Source organism: Octodon degus, unplaced genomic scaffold (assembly GCF_000260255.1).
Source record: "Octodon degus isolate 3935 unplaced genomic scaffold, OctDeg1.0 scaffold00123, whole genome shotgun sequence".
In the NCBI taxonomy this organism is placed as follows: domain Eukaryota; kingdom Metazoa; phylum Chordata; class Mammalia; order Rodentia; family Octodontidae; genus Octodon; species Octodon degus.
In genome coordinates, this window is record NW_004524699.1 from 7,067,566 (window position 1) to 7,087,813 (window position 20,248).

A 20,248-nucleotide genomic window follows, 5' to 3' on the forward strand; every position below is an offset into this window, starting at 1 on the left:
GGAGCTTTCTTTCTCTCAATAAATATATTCTGCTCATAACCTCTGTTTGTTCCTAGAATTCATTCTTCGGTTTTAGAGAACATGAACTCATGCAGGTTGGGTCCAGAGATTGTTTTTCCCTATGTCATTTGGAGGTTCCCTATATTGTTTGGAGGTCACCCACCCGAGTCGTTTTTCTCCCTGTATCACTAAGATCCAGCTCTGTCTGACTACCTTCTATATATCTATATGACTTAGCTGTCTATAATAGTATTATGGGGGGGGACATGGGGCTTTAGGGGATCAGGGAAGTGTTCCCACAAGTCCTGTTGGGGCCAAGTCCACAGGGACCTGGGAACTGGAAGTGGGGAGGGGAGGGGCCCTAGCTCGTGCTAAGCAGGCCCATTCCTCAGCTGCCCAGCATTTGCTAGTGACATACTTTTTCTGATCCCGAGCCTATACCACTGGACTCTAGTAACAGAATTAGTTTAACATGATATTCATTCAAGGCATATTTATTGTCCAGCATGGTGGCACCTGCCTGTAATTCCAGGAGGCTGAGGCAGGAGGATCACCATAATATCAAGGCCAGTCAGAACTACATAGCAAGACCCTTTCTCAAGGGGCCAGGGAGATGGCTCAGTAGAATAAGCACTTGCCTGGCAAGCACAAAGGCCTGAGTTCAATCCCTGGTTCTGCAAAAGCAAACAAAACACCCTTTCTCAAAAAAAAAAAAAAAGTATTGAAGTGCCTCTTTGCACCTGCCTGGTATTTCACGTGCATTATCTAATTTATACCTCACAGGGACTCCTGCCCTTTTTTCAGATGAGAAAACTGAGACTTAGAATGAGTGGTTTGCCTCAAGACCCTTCGGAGGCAGACCTGAGATCGGCTTTTGTGTGCCTTCGGGACGCACACGGCCTCCGGCTGCCTAGCCTTCCCCTTGGCCTCTCGTATGGTGGCGGCACAGGGGCTTGGGCCCCATTCTCTGTCCCCTCCAGCAGGCCGACTAGCAGGGGCGTCGGCCTGTGTCCTTTCCGAAGCTCCTGGGGAGACAATGGCGGAGTCGGCGGGGGAAGGGGAGGCGAGGGTTCAGTGCCCCCCTGCCCGCTGCCCTTTGTCTCCCCGCCTGCTCCCCTCGCGCACCCCGGGAGGCTGGGAGGCGCCTCTTGCAGGCTTCCTCCTCCCATTCTTGTGCTAATTGGGTGTCAAGCTGAGATCAGTGAGAAAGAAATCCGCCCTGGCTCGGGTTAAACTGCCGCCAAAGCTGAGGGCTGGGCCCAGAATATCATTAGGCCTGGAGGAAGCTGGGCCCCCTCCTCAGGGGAGGGGCCGGCGGTGCCTAGAGGCCCCTTTGAAAGTCACTGGGTTCCCCCTCCCTTGCCGCTACCACCTCAATGGTATTTAACCTTCTTCCCAGGAACTGAAAGTGATAGCCGCGCACTGGCCCGGGCCTCGGCTCGCCTGCCCTGCTAGCTGCTGGACCTCCGGGGACGATGTGGGCGGCCCCTTCCAGCCTGCCAGGGTGGGGCCGCAGGAGGCCCAAGGCGGGGTGTGGGGGGGTCTCCTCAGCTCTGCCACACACTGGCCTCCCAGCCTCAGCATGCTCATCTGTGGGATGGGTATTTAGTGAAATCATGCTGGAAGTGCACTTTGCTCCACGGCCTCTAGCGAGATACTGCACCGGCCTCCAACGATCTCTAACCCGAGCTTCTAGTCCTTGGAGGCATGCAGTAGTGCTCTCAAAGGATTCACTTTCTTTTTTAATTATATTTTTAAATGTATTTGGTCCAGGGTCTGACTGCGCAGCTTGGACTCTTAGTGATCCTCCTATTTTCAGCCTCCCTAGGGCTGAGACTACAGCCTTGACTCGAGGCATGGTCAGGGCACCTGGGGGTGGCGCCGGCATGCCAGGGATTGAACTCCCACCACCTGTGCTTGCCTAAACATGCACTTAGTCCACTGAGCTATCTCCTCAGCCCTTTTCTATTTTTTTCTTTTCTTGTTTTTTGTTTTTTTTGCAAAAGGGTCTCACTGGGCTGGTGAGATGGCTCAGTGGTCTAAAGCACCTACTTAGAACAAGCTTAGCAAAGCACAGGGACCGCGGTTCAATCCCCCAGCACCACATGCCAGCCAGCCCCACCCCCTGGTGGGCTGAGCTGGCCACACACACACACACAAAATAAATAAATAAATAAATAAATAAATAAATAAATAAAAGGGGGTCTCACTATGCAATTCAGGCTAGCCTTGAGCTCACTTTGTAGCCCAAGGTGGTCTTGAACTCACAATGATCCTCCTACCTCAGCCTCTTGAATGCTGGAGTTTTGATTTCACATAGTAACTCAGGCTAGTCTCAAAACTTGGAGGTGACCCTACTGCCACAGCCTCCCTTCCATATCTTGTCTCAGCCCTGCAGTCTCACTGCCTACCTGCCCTCCTTTCTTATTATTTTTTTAAATTTAGGACAGGGGCTGGGGAGATGACTCAGTGGAATAAGCGCTTCCCTGGCAAGCGGAAGGGCCTAAGTTCAATCTCCGGTTCCGCAAAAAAAAAAAAAAAAATTTAGGACAGGGTATACAGGGTCTCACTACGTAGATCAGACTTGTAGTGATTCTCCTGTTTTCAGCCTCCCAAGTGCTGGGATTACAGGTGCCCACCACCATGCACAGTCTGTCCCTGTCCCCGAGGGCAGGACTGTCATGCATGCCAGGGATCAACCTGGCCACTGCACTGCCAAAGCAGGCGCTTTAGTGTGCTGAGCTATCTGGCTGGACCTTGCCCTTCTTTCTTTTTTGTAGTACTCGGGATGGAACCAAGGGTCTTTTTATTGTTGTTGTTGTTTCCCCTTTGGTTCTTGGAAACAGGGTCTCACTATGTAGTTCACGCTGGCCTTTAATTCCTGGGGATCCTCCTGACTCAGCCTTCCAAGTGCTGGAATTACAGGCGTGTGCCATCACACCTGGCTCCCAAGTCATCTTTTCTTTAGAGATATGGTCTTGCTAAATTGACAAGTATGGGTTTGAACTTGCCATCCTCCTGCCTCAACCTCCCAGGGTGCTGGGATTATAGGCACACACCATCATGCTCAGTTTTGGTTTTTTTCATGCTCAGTTATTTACAGTGTTTTCAGATCACTGGGAAGGCATCTGCCTCACTTGTTTTGAAGGAAGAGAAGAAGGCCCATCAATGACATCATCAGTGATCAGCAATGACAAACAGCAGTTGCAGTGAAGCCACACCCAGAGCTGCCTGGTGCCCAGGCAGATGGCTGCGCCTCTGCTCCGGGCTCCTGGTTCAGTGATGAGCTACAGGAACGATCCCCGAAGTGGGATCTCGTCTTTCCTCAACCCGTTCTGTGCTTCTTCAGGCCTGCGCCTGGAGCATCCTAGGAAGTCCTCCTGCGTGGCTCCGCTGTGTACAGTCCTGCTTGGTGCTCTCCACACCCCTTCCCCTCCCTATAGCCACCTGGCTCCCCGAGGGCAGATTAGGGCCCCGGTTCTTCTTTCTTTCTAGCAGCCTTTAGAATCCGCGCAGTTGGGAGAACTGACAGTGTTCCACAAAGTGGGAAGCACTAGAGGAACTGCCCAATAAACAGCGATTGTTAACTCCACCAGTGTGTATCAAGCAAGTACTTCACACAGAACCTTGGCTTGGGGGTGACCAGATGTGCATCCAGGAGGCCACACTGGGGGGCTGGCTGGGGTGGTTTAGTGACAATTGGGTACCAGCCTAGTCTGGCAATTTAACCACTATCCTGCCTCAGCCTCCCAAGTGTTGGGATTGCAGGTGTGCACCACAATACCCAGTTCTTTTGTTTTTTGTACCTGGGATTGAACTCAGGACCTTGCGCTTTCCAGGCAGGTGCTTTCAGCTCCTTTTTTCTTTACAGTGGCACTGTTTTGGTATTTTTTTCTTTTTTTTTTTTTTTCTTTAATATATTTTGGTATGGGGTCCCACTACACAGCTCAGACTTGTAGTGATCCACCTGTTTTAAGCCTCCCCAGTGCTGGGATTACAGGCGTGCACCACCATGCCCAGTCTGGTATTCCTTTTTTGTTGTTTTGAGACAGGGTCTTTTTATGTAGCCCAGGCTGGCCTCAAACTCATACTAATTCTGCCTCAGCCTCCTGAGTGCTGGGACTGTGTGTTCCGCCATGCCTGGCCAGACTTATTTGTTCACTGAAGAGTGCCAAACAGTCGTGGCTGCAGAGGGTAGTCAGCCATGAGGTGAACAACGTGGACAAGTTCTAGCTTGCACATCAAGTTCCTGGACAAAATTTTGCATCAGAATGCACTGAGTCCCAAACTGGCTGACTTCCAAGGCAGTGAGTCCCCAAGCATGACTAGTGTGCAGTGGACTGATGTGGCCACAGGCCCCATGCTAGGCGCATCCACGCAAGCTTGAGCTGTTCTGTAAGGTAGGGAGTTCTTTACAGCAAGGGGAACTAAGGCCTGGCCTGGCAGATGGCAGAGCTGAGAATGAAAGCAGACTGCACTGGCTTACCCTGCATTGCATGTAGAGAGCCTTAGTCCCGCCCAGTGTCAAGACGTGGCTGTGCAGGTTAGATACAGGCAGGTCCTCTGACTCAGGGACCTGCTAAGGGTTGAGGGACACAGCCCCTCCTTCCTGCTTCCCTGGGACTGAGCACTGGGTTCTCCGAGTTCTGCACACCCTCTGCTGGTCACCATTGGTGTGGCAGCTGCGCCTAGCACCCCTACCCCCAAATTGGCCAAGTAAGGGCCCACTCCAGCTGGCCACACCTCCCCCAAGGCACCAGACTCCTCATAGGCCACTCCCTTGGGAGGTATTCCTACTTCCTAGCCCAGTCACCACCCACCTCAGCTGTCAGCTCCTGGCTTGGGGTGTGGCCAAGAGCAGGTAACACTGGGAGTGTGGAATGGAGACGTCATTTCCTACCTTCTGCACCAGGAGGCACAGTGATGCAATGGAAAAGGCACAGCTTTTGACCCCCATTACTGTGCTTACTTGGGTGACCATGATCTAGTGACAAGTCTCCAAGTGAGGCTCCAGGTTGGAGACTGGACCCCCAGGGGCACACCACTTGCTGTGCCAGGCCCCTCCCCACTTTGGGGTTGAGTGATTCAGACCTGAGGGCTGGGCTGCTGCCTGGCAGGTTAGGTAGCTTTGCTGTGGCCTGGCTGCTGTCACCCCAGCGGCCCTTTTGAGCCCCTGAACAAAGCAAACTGTAGGATGCAGCAGAGCAAGGGCTTCCACTCAGAGTCTCATGACTGCCTTGTAGCTCTGCATCTTAACTGATGATTCACTTTTTGCAGAGGACTGTGTCATCGGCCCATGGCCATGAGCTGCTAAATGAGATCTGGCTTGGCCTTTGAGGCTCATGCTGAACGCATTGCCAGCTCAGTGGGAGCTGCCCCGGCTGAGCTGGCACGGGCCTGGCACCTCACTGGCCCCATCCCCATATCCCAGTCCTCTTGGGAAACCCAAGCAGGATGGGGCGGCTCAGGCCGTGGCACGCAGGCTAGGAGTCAAGGCAGTTTATTGGCCCTGATCACTCCCTCCCATCCTTCCTCCCACAGCAGGCAGGGTTGGAATGGAAAAGGTGACACAGACTCACGAGGACAAAAGGCTCTGTCTGAGGGATAGCAAGGCACCCCAGGAAGACAAGGCTGTGGGGCTCTCAAGAGACAGGTTCTGTCCTGGCCTGCTGTGGTGGGGAGTGGGGGCCATGGCCGCTCTGTTCCTCCCCTCCTGGAGGTGCAGGCAGGGCGGAGGCAAGGGTTCTCTCTGGACCCATGGCTTTCTGAGTCCGAGGCCACCTGCCTTGGTCCCCTTTTCAAGTTCCCTCCTCCACCTCTCCCAGCTGTGCCTCATGCAGACATTGTCCTGAGGGGCCCCCTCCATCTCAGCCTGGGCCCAGACAACATCATTTGGACGCTAGGCTTTCACAGAAAGCCCTGGAAGCCTGGGGAGGCGGCAGTGTGACACTTGGCAGTTTTGGATGGAGGGGTCAGCACCTCAAGCAGAGGTGCAGGCCCTGCTTGCTTTGGTCTGGCATTGTCCAGGACCTCTCTGGGGTGGAAGTCACAGCTTCTCCTCGCCCGCCTGGATGCGGGTGTAGGCCTCTTGGTCCAGCGGGACATAGCGGCCCTTGCGGGAGTCCAGGTAGAAGAGCGGGTCTTTCACCAGTGCCAGGTCAAAACCCTCCTTGCGAAGTTCTGTCTTCTGGAACTTGTAGGTCCCTAGGGGGCAGAGGAGGCTCAGAATGTGCGGGCAGGGTTTGAGCCCCCATGAGGAAGGGCAGAGAAGAGGGCTGGAGAGAAAAGGGAAGGGCAAGTGTGCAAGAGGGGTGGAATCCAGTCTAGAACACTCTATCTGGCAAAGCGGGGAGGGGCCAACATGGGACAGCTGAGCTACCCAGACAGGATTTCAGACAGGAAGCAGTGTGCCCAAGTCAGCGGAGTGGGGCAGCTCCTTTTACTCGACTCCTGCAGAGTATCACCCCTGAAGTGCGCCTCACCCCTGAGGCAGGGGCCTCATTGTATTCTCTGCATTCCAAGATGCGCGCTTTCAGATTTTAACATCTCTGAAATATTTGAATTAGCTGCTCTTTGCTGAGCGTATTGTGTTGCAGTCGAGTGGATCAGCCTCTCTGTATGAAGACTGCTGCTCAGAGCGGTGCATCTCTGGACCAGAGTCCCACAGCTGCTGTGGAGCTGGGACTGGAACCTGGGTGTGACGGACAACCAGGGCTCCCGTCCTGCACACCCAGTCACTCCTGCAATGTGGCTGCTTCTCCCAACAGGCCCTAGGGTCTCTCTCAAGTCATCCCCAGTCCGAATGTGGACTGGCCTTCTGCTTTCTTTGCCCAGCAGAACGCAGCAGGAACAGTGTCATGAGAGTGGTGATTCCAGGAGCTGAACTATCTCAGGTGAGATGCCGAGGCGCACACTGGCCACCAGCATAGGCATCTGCGCTACATTTTGCTTTGTTTTTTTGAGACAGGCTTTTAGCACAGGCTGGCTCTGAGCTCAGGGTTATCCGACTGCCTCAGCCTCCTGGGTGCTGGGGTCACTGGTGTGTTCTGAGCTCAGGGTTATCCGACTGCCTCAGCCTCCTGGGTGCTGGGGTCACTGGTGTGTACTGTACATTCTCCCTATGTGACTATGTACATCTAAATGAGTTTAAATGAAACATTTAGATTTCAGGGAAGCGCTTCTTCCACTGAGCCATCTCCCCGGCCCAGACATTTAGATTTCAGTGCCTCAGTCACACTGGCCTCATCTCAGATGCTCCACGGCTGGGCAGGGCAGGTAGCCACTGCACTGTGCAGCAGTTGCGGCCAACATTCCTGTCACCACAGAAGGTTCTGCTCTGTGGAAGCCATCAGCCAAGAGCCAGATGTGAGGCCACCTTAGACCCTCTTGTCCTAAGTCACTAAGTGATGGCAGTTTTGGGTGACCTAGGGAGAATGGCAGAAGCACTCAGCTAAACTTGGCCCTGGTGCTGCTTGCCACAGAACTGTGAGCGAATAAAACATCTGTCTGGAGCCTGTCAGAGGTGGTTGGTGTCCGAGCTCTCCTAGTCTCTCCTGGGCAAAAGTCACAGGTGTCTGGGCCTCAGGGAGTTCACAGTGTCTGTCATAAGTCTGGCCCAGTATCCCTCAACCTAGAGCACACTGAGTCCCAGGCCCTGACCACTGCTTTAGGTGCTCTCTGACATTCCGGTGCCAGCCACCTCGCAGAGCCCGTGTCGGTGGGGAGACCTGCTGTTGACATGGGGGCTGGTGACCATGTGGGAGGTGGCCAGAAAGATGTGGCCCAACGGTAAGCACAGGCAGAGGCTGAGCAAAGGGGGTAGCAGGAACATGGGGGGAGGGCCACGTGAGCTTGCACACTTCCTGCCCACCAGGGAACTCCTAACAGCTGTTGGCAGAGCAGCACGTGGATGCCACTGCCCTGCCGTGTAACTGGGCTCACAAGCTGGCCTGCAGCTCCGACAGCATGGTCTTTTGTCTGCCCCCTTCCTTTCAGGGCCACCCACGGTCTGCTCCCACGTGGCACCCTCTAACCAGAGCTCACAAATCTGACCAGGTTACGACTTTGTCCAAATACTCGTGTAGTTCCTACTGTTCCTGGGAGTGTCCAAATCCAACCTGGCCTGTAAGGGCCTGGGTACGTGGCTTCACTGCCTGCCCCCTTCAGGGCTTCCTCTCATACCTCCAGTTTGTTTTTGTGGTACCAGGGATTGAACTCAGGGCCCTGTGCTTACCAGGTAAGCACTTATTCTACTGAGCTATCTCCCCTCCCCAGCCCCTCTCATACCTCCAGTGCCAAGACCCCAGACTGTTTTGGGGGACTTCACATTTGCTGTCCCCACAGCCTGGAATGACTCCTACCCCTCCTCTAAAGCCATCTGTTGGGGGCCGGGAAGATGGCTCAGTAGAATAAGTGTTTCCTTGGCAAGTGCAAGGGCCTGAGTTCAATCCCTGGTTCCATCAAAAATAAAAAAATAAAGTCATCTGTGTTTACATTTAGGCCTCAGCTAAAGTGTTACCTCCTTGGGGGATCCACCCATCACCCCAAATGTGGCTCTATTTGCTTTGATTTTTTTTGTCCTTTCCTTTCTTTCCCCTGTGGTACTACTGGACTTCAACCATGCTAGGCAAATGCTCCAGTGCTGTGCTCCATCCCTACCTTTTAAAAAATTTTGTTTTGAGAGAACCTTTCACTAAATTGCCCAGAATGGCCTAGGAACTTACAATTCTCTTGCCTCAGCCTCCTCAGTAGCTGGGATTACAGGCATGTGCCACCATGCCTGGCTCCATCTGCCTTTCTTTTTTTTTTTTTTTGTTTTTGGTGGAACCGGGGATTGAACTCAGGCCCTTGCACTTGTCGAGCAAACGCTTATTCTACTGAGCTATCTCCCCGGCCCCTGCCTTTCTTTCTTTTTGAGACAGGGTCTTGCTATGTCGTTCAGGCTAGCCTCAAGCTTGGGGTGATCCTCCTGCCTCAGCCTTGTGAGTACTGGGATTACATGCATGCCCTGCCTTCACTTGCCTTTTTCACCTGCTGTCTATTCCTTATCCTTTGAATCCCTTCTCCTACAGCTGGTGGGCCTTAAAGCTCCAAGAAGGCTGAGGTGGGGTACGGCTTAGGGTAGAACACTCACACTAGGGGTTTGACCCCCAGTAGTCAGAAAAGGAAAAAAGTTCTAAGACAAAGTTCTGGTCAGAATTTGTTACCTGTATCCCTAAGGCCTAGCTAGCATGGTACCAGATACATATTCAGTACTGTCCCATAGGGAACAGTGCACCACCTACTTATTGGAAAGTTATGGGAGGTCAGTGACAGCCACCAGGTGTGGACAGAAAGAACGGGGGAGGCATCCACATATGGAGCCTGGTGTTGGAACAGGGAGGGACAGACCTGTTTTATGTAGTTGTGGCAGGAAGCGCAGGAAGATGGGGCGGGCGTACAGGGGCAGCTCCTTCTCCAAGGCCTGTGCAAAGCGCTCCAGGTCACAGCTGCTGGCGGGGCTGGCCACAGCAGCCATGCCAGCCCGGCCCTCGGTTCCTGGGAGCGGGAGGGCAGACCTTGAGCAGCTGGCGGTGACCTGAGTGGTCCTCCCGATATGCACCTTGCCCTCTCAGCATATACCTGGCACTTCGACACCATACACTGCCACGTCGGCCATGTCCAGCAGGTGGCTGAGCGTGCCCTCCACCTCGGTGGTGGACACATTCTCACCTTTCCAGCGGAACGTGTCACCTGTGCGGTCCCGGAAGTACAGGTAGCCCAGCTCATCCATCACCAGCACATCGCCTAGGAAGGGGCTGGGTGAGGCTGGACCCAGGCTGCCCTTCTGGGAGCCCAGGGCTGGGTTTGACACGGGAGCTGAGCCTCGGGAGCCATAGGCAGGTGGCCTCTGAAGGAGGCAGAAAGCTCCTTCTGTGAGTCCAGGACTGGGGACTCACCAGTGAGGTAGGCTTGGTCCCCCTTCTTGAAGACATCCTGAGCGATCTTATTGTTGTTGGTGCCCTGGTTGAGGTAGCCGTCAAAGCGGCGCAGAGGGTCTTGCTGGATGATGCGGCCCACCAGCTGGCCTGGCTGGCCTGGGAGGCAGAGAAGGCAGAATCAAGGTTGTTTCTGGTGACATCTCCCACTTGTCCTCCCCACTAAATGCACGCTGTATCTTTTTTATTTATTTATTTATTTGAGAGAGTGAGTGAGTGTGTGTGTGTGTGGTGTGTGTGTGTGGCCAGCTCAGCCCACCAGGGGGCGGGGCTGGCTGGCATGTGGTGCGATTGAACCGCGGTCCCTGATGCTTTGCTAAGCTTGTTCTAAGTAGGTGTTTTAGACCACTGAGCCATCTCTCCAGCCCCCACGCTGTATCTTAATCTGATTTGATTTATACTGTTTTCAACAGAAATGACCCATTTCTAGGGGCTTGGAGGGTAGCTCAGTGGTTTGTGCTTAGCATGTGCAAGGCCCTGGGTTCAGTCCCTACTTCCAAAAAAAAAAAGAAAGGAAAAGGGAAGAAAGTTGTTCCTATTTTCCTTTCTGCCTGGGAGTGCTCTGGCAGCAGCAGCTGGCCTGATATACCTGTCTACTGAAACAATTTCCTACCCAGAGCTGACCTGGCTAGTTTGCGCACTCAAGCCCTGCCTCAGTCAGTGGTATACCCAACGAGCTTTGTGTTCTTGTGACCCTTGGGTCAACCTGAGGAGGCAGAGATAGCTACACTGCAGATGAGGGGATTTGGGCACTGAGAGGTTAAATGGCCCATGGCAGAGGGCTGGGGCAGAATCCCCAGGCGGCAGAGACTTGGGTCCTCTTGGGGCAACATGAAAATGAATGGACTTGTGGATGGACAAGACGGTACATGGACATCTGGCTGGACAAACACGGGAAAACCTCAATGGCCTTCGAGCAGAGCCATCTGATGGCCACTGGTCAGAATAAGCTCTGTGTCTACTGAATGGGAGAGACCCTCTGTCCCCCAATTCCCACCCAGAGCTGACCTGGCTGGCAAGGGATGCAGACGCCGTCAGGCCCCCGGATCAGCTCCATGGTGTCCTCATTGACACGCACTAGCCGGATGGGGTAGACGAAGGACAGGATGCGGCTGTTGAAGCCACAGGCCCCCACCTGCAAAGGCCAACACTTGGGCCCAGGCTCTCCCCCACAGGGCCTAACCAGGACAGTGGGGGTAAGGGACACTCAGGACCCACACCACTCTCACACCGGGACTCTTTGCTGTGGCCCACGGCCTCCTGTCCCCGACCCGGCCACACCTGGCTGTCGAAGTTGCCTAGGCTGCAGTTGCATTCAGTGGCTCCGTAGAACTCAGCCACCTGGGGGATGTGGAAGCGGCTGGTGAAGTCTGTCCAGATGGACTGGCGGAGGCCATTGCCTATTGCCATGCGTACTCGGTGCTGGGTCTCTGCCTCACGGGGCGGCTGGTTTAGGAGGTACCGGCACAGCTCACCTATGTACTGCACAATCTGGGGGTAGGTGGGCTTGGGGTGAGTCTGGGCCCACAGGGTGGCCCTGTTTTGCCTCCTGAGCATCCCTCAAGCCCCTGCCCACCACAGAGGCTGGCTGAGTGCCTCTTTCCCTCCCCGAGCCTCTGTCTCCCCATCTGGACAGTGGGAGTGTTGTTCAACTGGATAGCAGTTGGCTGGGCTGAGCTGTCAGCTCATAACAGACACCCCAAGGGACCCTCCTCACTCACAGTACAGTTGTACTTGATACAGTCATCCCAGAACCGGGAAGCTGAGAATTTCTTCCGGATCACCACCGTCATGCCATGGAGCAGGCACTGCCCCATGCCTACGATGTTTCCTGAAGGCAGAGAAGGCCTGGAGGTCAAGGAGCCAGAGACCCGCCCCCAGCCGAGGCGTACCTCCTCACAGGCCCTTGGCCTAGTCTCTTTCTCCTGTCTGTGCCCTTATATGAACTAATTGTCTCTCTCCCCTACTCAATACCTATAGGATCAAGCGCACGCTCCTTCCACTGCTGAGCTGGCCCCACACCTGTGAACTGCCATTCAGCCAGGCAGGGCTGAGCCACCCTGCTGGCTGCTGTACCCCACACTGCCTCTTACGGGAGGTTCGCCAGGTATCCACCCCACCCTCCACACTCAGCCGGCCATCTCTCTACCAGCATTCGGTAGCTCCATACATATGCACACACACTGTCCTCCTTTATACCATACAACCAACAGCAATGCCACACGTGTGTAAGGAATACAGATGTCACCCAACACAGTGAGGCAGCAATGGTTACCCTCATGGACATAGCCATGCCTGGACTGAACCCAGACTAGAGTGCACCTGCTGGCCAAAGTATGGGACCTCTCTAAGGACAGGGAGCTGGACATTGAGGGGCAGGCCAGAGCTACCTGCGGAGTGGTACAGGGGGAGGCAGTCATAGACAATGTCGTCGGGCCGCATGCGGAATCCATAGTATACCAGGGCAGCCATGCGGTAGTACCTGGGAAGGTGCAGGGCGAAGGGCTCAGTGGGGCCCTGGAATGGAAGGAGGTGCTGCCCACACACCCAGTCCCCTGTCCCTTACCTGCTGTGCACCACAATGGCAGCCTTGGGAAGCCCTGTGGTGCCAGACGTGTAGATGTAGAAGAGCTTATCTGAAAAAATCACAGATGGGAGGCCGTGAGGGGACGCAGCACACACTCCTGCTCCCGACACACCTTCGCCAGGAAGCAGCCTCAGCCGGCCGCATGCCTCTGCTCCAATACTCCTTCCACGGACATTTCCTGGACCTCACTCTGTGCCAGCATGGCCCTCTTGGAGGTCCTCACTGGATGGGACAGATGAGCACATAGGTGAACCAGACACTGAGCGCTAGGTCAGGGAGGGCAGAAAGAAGCAGAGGACCTGGCAAAACCCAGCAGTACCGTCTGTCCCAACCTTGTGGGAGTGGAGATGGCAGCAGGTGGGCTTCCGAGAGTGGGGAAGCAAGGCAGCTTCTGTACCGCTGGCCATCTGTTTAGCCTACCCCGCTGCTCTGAATAGGGACTGTTGCAAGACCGTTCCTGTATGAGGCACAGCCCACCAGGAATGACTCTGTACCTTATGTATTGTTTGTGGGTTTGGTTTTTGGTGACAGGATCTCACTATGTAGCCCAGGATGGCCTTGCACTCTTGGCATCCCTCCTGCCTCAGCTTCACAAGTGCTGGGGTGACAGGCACATGCCAACATGCCAGGCTAAACTCTTTACATTTAAAGCACCCACACTAGGCTCTCTGGCTGTGTTATGTGTCACCTAAGCGGTATGGGGGCACCAGGGTGAAATGCCACAGACCCTGCCCTCAGGCAGCTTACAGAAATTTCCAGGGGATAAGACAGGAAATGCTAGCCAAGGATGATGACACAGACAAGGACAAGGACAGTTCCCAAGCCCTTTCTGCCATGCCCTAGTGCCTCAAAACTTGACCCTCTCTTTTTTTCAATCTGTAAAGTCAACCCATAAAGTACGCAGTTACTGTCCCCAGTTTTATGGCTATGGGGCACAGGCTCAGAAGGCAGGGCAGGTGTCCACAGTTACTTGGGAACAGACTGCCAGGATAAGGACTCTAATCTACCCGGGTAGCCTGAGCTCTGCTGCTAGGCAAGGCAGCAGGCTGGGGATTTGGTGGGATGGGGAAGGTGCAGGGCATGGCGTGGCAGGGCAGGCTGGAGCCAGGGGAAGGGAGAGCTAGGGGAAGCTCCTCAGGAGGGACCTGGCCACAGCCCATGCCAGGAGGACAATCCTAGGGCAGATCCTGCCCTAGGATTCCGAGGTCTTGCCCCGCCCTACCTCTCCACCACAACCCTGGCTGAGGTGAAACAGGCTCCCAAGTACACACGACCCTCAATAAAGACTACCCCACAACTCGAAGAAGCGATTTGTGAGCTCATCTTGACTTCTGGGTCTTTTCACCTTGACAGGATCCCAGAGTGTCCTGGGGTGTCAGTCCCCATGGCGTTTCCTGTGCAAGTCACATGGCAAGTTACCAGCAAAACCCAGGGCTCTGGCCCAGAGACAGTGCGAGCGCTGCCCTCCATCCCACCTAGAAGCCCCATGTAGGGGTGGGGGCCACCTGTGAAGCCTTTGTTGGGGTGGCTGGGCAGGTGCTTGGGGGCCTTGTCCAGCAGAGGATCCAAGTGTTCTGTGCCGATGGGCATGGAGCAGGGGTCCCAGGGTCCCGAGCACAAGAGGCTGAGGGAGGGGTCCAGGCTGGCATGGATCTCGCAGACAGCTGTGGGGGAGACAGGTGGGTCAGCAGGTGGGACTCTGTTCAGGCCAGGGACACACATCAGTGAGAAGGCTGGTATAGAGAGGAGATGGAAGGCCCTTTCCCGAGATGGGGCCCAAGCCTCCCATGCAGCTGCCAGCAGCCCTAGGGATAAGGGACCAATAGCAGCTGGTCTGACAGCTGAGGAAACAAACTGGGGCTCTGAGAGTGAGGGGGTGGCTCTGTCTTACACCAAGGGCTGAACTCTTTCCACCAGGCTAGGCTACTCCGTGGGCGACTGGTTAGAAGGCAGGAGTGGAGGGCAAGGGCCTGAGGGCCCTCTCCAGAGCGGGAAATTTCTGTCCAGTTCTCAGCTGCTCACCCACGCTGGCCAGGGGGCCCTTCTAACCTCTGCCCTGCCTCCTCTGGTTTCTTCCTCTTCTTTTTTATTTTTGGCCCTCACACGTAGTTAGACAAGCGCCCTACACCTTCTGGCTTCCCCTTGATTCATCCCACCTGCTCCCCTCGAACTGCTGCATCCTCCTTCTCCCTCGAGTATCTTAATCCACCCCTCAGTCCATTATCCTGTGACCTCAGCAGCACTGGAACAGAGACCAAGAACACCATGGTCAAGCCCATGACCAAACCCCAGTCCTGCCGCTGCAGCCACGTGACCATGGGTGAGCTCCCCTCCCCCTCTGAACCCATTTCATCACTCATAATAAAGCCAAGATGACAATCCTAGCCTCTCTGGTCTTTATGAAGATCAGAGGTGCTTTTGTAAAGCACCAAGCTCAGCACTTGGGGCACCTGATGTGGAGCAGCAAATAAAACACAAGCTCTGCACTGAGAGCAGGAAGGGAGTCCCTAGCCCCACTGCAGAGACAGCTGTCACATTGTGGGGCCCAACCAGCACCGGCTGCTTTGCTGTTGCTCCAGAGCAAGCACTTTGCTGAGGTCGGTGGGAGGCAGGTACTACAGGAGAGGAAACGGGGCTCCGAGATTACCCTCACTCAGGACCTCGTTTCCCTGGTGGGGCCCAGGAGGTCTGACTTTAAGGGTTGTGCCCCTACCCATGGAGCCATGCAGCCTTCCCCAGGGCCAGAAGGGAGTCATGGCCTGAGTGAGAACCCATGCAGCCCTACTGCATCTGCTCCCCAGAGCTCACCTGGGGCCAGCTCGCTGCCAAAGACGAGGGCCCGTGCCCGTGAGGTGGTGAGGCAGTGACGCAGGGCATCGCGCCGGAGGTTGGTGTTGATGAGTGCTGCTTCCACGCCCAGCTTGGCCATGCCCAGCCACAGCCCCACGAACTCATTACGATTCTCCATGAACAGGGCAACCACGTCGCCTGAGGCCAGGCCCCGGGCCTGCAGGAAGTTAGCCACACTGCTGGAGTAGTCATCTAGCTGGCGGAAGGTCCAGTGAGTGTCTGTGCCCTCGAAGATAAGGGCCGTCTTGTCGGGGTGGCGCTGAACCATAGAGGCAAACAACATGGGGACTGTCCTCCGCTCCCGCAGGTACCGTCGCAGCTTTGTCTTTACCTTCAGAAGCACCAGGCCACCGCTGTGTAGAAGTGGGCAAGAGAGCAATGACTGCCAGCGCGGGGAGGATGGGGTCCTGGTACCCTAGCCCAGGCTGCTGCCCTGCTGGCCTGGGTCTCACTCCCGGATCCTCCTGGGAGCTTTGCACAGCGACATGCATACTCTCTCTCAGGTCTCACAATGACACCAAGATGGTGTGTGATTACTCTCTCCCTTGACAGAGCAAAAGGAAACCAAGGCCTGCATGGTGCCATGCTTAGCCCAGAGCTTCTGCCCTGGCCTCTCTGGTTTGGAGTACAACTCCTCTTCCCCTCTAATCCTGTTCTGCAAGAAGCCTTCCAGAGCCAAGTGCCATCTCCAGGTCACCAGTCCCCATCGCCAATTGATGAGAGACAAGTCTTCGCCCTTGGAGTCCAGCGGGGGTGGGGCTCTGTCTGGTCCACCACCCTGTCCCTCAGGTCTGCTATGTGTCAGGCACAGAGTAATGCTGCCTGTGGAATCACATGGCAACACCTCTTTCCTGCCCCATTCCTGTCACCCCTGCCACCCTAGACTCTGGGAGCCCTCCAGCCGCTATGCCATTGCTAACCCTGTGCCCTTTGGCTAGATGTCTGCCTTCAGCTCCAAGTCACATCAAGTACAGCTCCTTCTGCCCAGAAGCCTGTACGTCCCCAAGCCCCTGACCTTAGGACTGTCTCTCCCTGTTCCACATCTCATCAGCTCTTTGCCCTCGGGCTGTCTCTCCCCATCCAGTCCTGTTGTTGCCACTCTTCCAGCAGGGCCATGTGATACCGCCTTCTGTAACCAGCCCAGATTGACAAGAAGCCACCTGTTTTGGGGTATGCTTCAGTGCGGGGGCCCTTGAGCCAGCCTGTAGGTGTCTCTCTATATGTATATGTACAGTTACAATGTTTTGAGGTTTTGGCCAATCTGAGCCAGCCCACAGAGGTCTCTATACACGTACATGTACAGTTACAATATTTTGGGCTTTTGGCCAATCTGAGCTCAGCAAACCTGGTTTGCCCTGCTCCTCTCCTGGCCTTAGAGCCAGCTTGGCACCTGGTGTGAAGCAGCTGAGAGTCTTTCAAGAGTTCTAACTTATTTTTTTTTTTAATTTTTATTTATGTGTGTGTGTGTGTGTGTGTGTGTGTGTGTGTCCAGCTCAGCCCACCAGGGGGAGGGGCTGGCTGGCATGTGGTGCTGGGGGATTGAACCGCGGTCCCTGTGCTTTGCTAAGCTTGTTCTAAGTAGGTGCTCTAGACCACTGAGCCATCTCACCAGCCCCCAAGAGTTCTAACTTAGAGCCATGCTTTAGAATTCAGGGCTCCTTGTGCACTCTCAAACTCATGACAACCTGAGGACAGGTTCCTCTTCTCTTTGTCATAAACTAAGGGGTACTTTGCTGTGGGTCAGAGGTCTCCAACCCTGCCTCAAGCTGAGCCTCCAGTTATGGAGAATCACTGGGAGAAGACTTTGACCCTGGAGATGAAGGTACCAGGCACAGCTGTGAGAACAAGGGTGTGAAGCACAAGCTGCTCCTTAGGAGCGTGTGTCCTGTGCTGGCAGGGAACATGGGTTTGGTCTTTGTACACTCTGGAGTGCATGAACCCAGTGTGGCTGAGAGCCCCCAGGAAGGGCTTCTACTCACAAAATGTCTCGCCTGATGGTCTTGATGAAGATACGGATGAAACGCCAGCCTCCAGACCCCAAGTAGAGCAGCAGCACGGAGAACCCCACTTGGGTCCAGGGCAGTTTCAGCACTAGCTTGGAGAACAGCAGCACCCCCAATAGAGATGCTCCGAGCAGCATTGTGACCTGCAGGTACAAGACAGTCAGCGAACCCAAGCATCTGTGTCCCAAGGCTCTCAACATCCTAGCCCCAGCAGCCATTCCACTGTGATCCCAAAGGTTTAACTATGGTGCAATAAAAGTTCTGCAGGTGAAAAGCAGGAGACAGTCTGGTATCTAGTACTATGTCTCTTTCCTACTCTCCGAGTGACCCTGGGGAAGTCCCACCTCAGGCCTCAATCTCTTATCCTGTGCAAAGGGTCCATGAGACCCCTCAGAGCCTCGATCAGATCACTGTCCTACATCCAAGGTCCTTAACCAAGACAGCTGGGGTAGTTACTGACTTAAGGGACTCTGGCTTGACTCCTTACTCAGGGAGGTTCTGGGGATGACCAGAAAGCCATAACACCTAAAGGTGCAGATTTTCGGGAAGGCAGCCCTGATCGGTTACTGCCCACTCAGACAGCCTCCTGCTTTACTGGTCGATAGAGGGCGATCCAGCAAACCAGTCAGAGCCAGGAGGTGTTGTGAGGTGACCGCCCAAGGGGGAAAGGTGATTGAGGGAGAGGAAGAGGGTCCAGAGACCTGAAAGACCTCCTGCCCCGGAGCACATAGACACACATAGACATACACACCCACCCACCCCTCTAGGGACCCGGGCTTAGGAAAGGAGAATAGCTGACTGCTGCTGTAAGGGCTTGTCGTAGATTAGGGCTCTAGGGCTCTATTCCTGGCTCTGCAGACTTGCTGGGGGACAGCTGACGGGGCTCAGTTTTTCATAGGGTTTTCCCATTCTTGGGAGAACCTGAAGGTCAAGTCTGCAAAGTACCTCAGGAGGTTCTAGAGAAGGATAGGAGACGGCCTGGCTCACAGGGAGCCCGTACCGATCTCCTATATAAAAGCCTAAACGGAGGCGGGGGACGAATAAACCAGTGCCCCAAGCCCAACGCTAGGATCTCCAAGGCTCTCGGACCTCTGGCTTCCCAAGGCGCACCAGAGGACAGCGGCAGGACCTGTCCGTCCGGGAGGCCAAGAGCTAGGAAGAGGACGGGAGGGGTGCCCACTCCCTCCGGCCTGGGGACAGACTTCATCCCCAACAGCCAGGACAGGAAAGGGCCCGGCAGGGCGCGCCCTTCGCGCCAGGCCGGCCCGGCGGCTTCTCCGACCGACCCCCGCCCGCGCCTCTGCTCACCGGGCGGCGTGGGCCCCGCCGTGCGGCCCCTCGTACCAGTGCAGCTCGGATGCGGCGGCGGAGCGGGGAGCGCGGAGGGCATCAGCCACTCTGGCGCACACAGCCGAGACTCAAGTCTCGGCCGGCGGCTCCGCGCCCTGCAGGGTCCGCCTGCCGTCGCGCTCCTCCCCCGCCTGCCGCCGCGCTCCTCCCCCGCCCGCCTCCCGCCCGCCTCCCGCCGCCGAACGGGCTGGGCCGACCCGCAGCACCACCTCCCGTACGGTAGGCGCAGCCAGAGCCTCCGAGCCCGCGGAGCACTTCAGCCCCGCGCGCCCCACGCCACCCGCCCCATCGGCCTCACGCACGCCCCGCCCCGCGGCACCGCACAGCACGCCGGGAGTTGTAGTCCAAACTACTTGCTGGCCCTGCCTAGGACCCGCAGACTGAGTCCCGCCCCTTGCCTCGCCGTCCCTTCGCTTTTGGCTGGAGTAGAGGGACTGTAGCCAAAGGAGGAGCGGGGTGGGGTGGTAGGGGAGAGGGGAGGCCCCCGAAGAGCTGAAAGTAACAAAGGCCCAGCGCCACACGGAGGAGCATTGAATGGGCGGTTTCAGGTAGAGGTGAGCCAAGAGAGCACCCAGGGTAACTCAGGAGCAATGTATATAGCGCTGGACTTCTGACCCAGCTCTTGGTATGGGCATTTAAAGGATGTGGGTTTCATTCCCACCAGAGTTGAGTTTTGACGGCTCCTCCCTTCCACTTGGCTACTGTACAACCTCCAAGTAGAGTACCTTAATAAAGTTTGAAAGGCTGAGGCAGAAGGATCACAGGTTTGAGGCCAGCCTGGGCAACCTGGAGAAACCCTGTGTCAAAAATTAAAAAGGCTGCTGATATAGCTCAGCAGTAAAATATATGACCAACATTCACTAAGGCACTGGGTTCAATCTCTAGTACTAAGAAATTCTTATTATTTTTGGACGAGGGATCAAACTCAGGACTTTGTGCTTGCTAGGCAGTAACTTATACTGCTGAGCTATCTCCCTAGCCAATTTTTAAAAAATCCTTTTTCAAAATTCATGATAATTAGTAAGCTTCCCAGCACAGATCTGTAGGATATCAGTTATCAGATCATTTGCACACCTAGGACCTTATTCTCCAAACTAGTGGTCAGCCGATTCCCAGCCCTGTGGGGCTCAAGGTCTTTGAAAACCTTGATAACCCAACCAGTTGGGTATCCACAGTTGTTGCTTGTCCTTAGATTTTTTTTTTTTAGTTCTTTAGTCTAGTAGAAGTCTTTAAAAGGGAAGAGGACAGTTTTCAGGGTCTACTTATAAAGACTGAAAGTGACGTGTGTTTTGAGATGGTTTCAGCATGTTGAATAGGCTGGCCTTGAATTTGCTGTGCGGCCCAGGCTAGCCTAAAATTTGGTTTCTTCCTTGTCTCAGCCTCCTGAATGCATGCAGTTTTATGAAGAACAGAACTGCTTGAAGATGAAATTTTGAGAGCCAGCAAGATAGCTCAGCTGTCTAAGTGCCTACGTAGGCAAG

The 20,248-nt window shown here is 55.1% G+C and overlaps 1 protein-coding gene and 1 long non-coding RNA gene across 2 annotated transcripts in view; one reads left to right on the forward strand and one right to left on the reverse strand.

Annotated features, from left to right (window-relative positions):
- Positions 1-3,198: 3,198 nt before the first annotated feature.
- LOC111812407 overlaps positions 3,199-20,248 on the forward strand; it is a 24,317-nt gene continuing 7,267 nt past the window's right edge. Inside the window, exons 1-2 of the long non-coding RNA XR_002817909.1 lie at positions 3,199-3,209; positions 13,761-13,769. This is a non-coding gene — a long non-coding RNA (uncharacterized LOC111812407). The remainder of the gene's footprint in view (positions 3,210-13,760; positions 13,770-20,248) is intronic.
- On the reverse strand, positions 5,485-18,970 carry Slc27a4 (solute carrier family 27 member 4). Its single transcript, XM_004640482.2, has 13 exons — positions 18,726-18,970; positions 17,394-17,560; positions 15,373-15,767; positions 14,070-14,228; positions 12,544-12,613; positions 12,368-12,459; positions 11,699-11,808; positions 11,259-11,468; positions 10,986-11,112; positions 9,939-10,076; positions 9,622-9,786; positions 9,391-9,537; positions 5,485-6,204 (listed from the first exon to the last, which is right to left on the reverse strand). Exons 2-13 carry the CDS (start codon positions 17,552-17,554, stop codon positions 6,047-6,049), a joined length of 1,932 nt encoding a protein of 643 aa, XP_004640539.1. The 5' UTR covers positions 17,555-17,560; positions 18,726-18,970; the 3' UTR covers positions 5,485-6,046.

What these genes read in the sequence shown, in the direction of transcription:
- Slc27a4 (XM_004640482.2), bottom strand. Translation starts at nt 17,554, where the DNA reads ATGCTGCTCGGAGCATCTCTATTGGGGGTGCTGCTGTTCTCCAAGCTA. An exon ending in TGGCAGCGAGCTGGCCCCAG is followed by an intron (nt 14,229 to 15,372) that starts GTGAGCTCTGGG and finishes TCTCCCCCACAG; the next exon opens with CTGTCTGCGAGATCCATGCC. An exon ending in GTATGGTGTCGAAGTGCCAG is followed by an intron (nt 9,538 to 9,621) that starts GTATATGCTGAG and finishes TCCCGCTCCCAG; the next exon opens with GAACCGAGGGCCGGGCTGGC.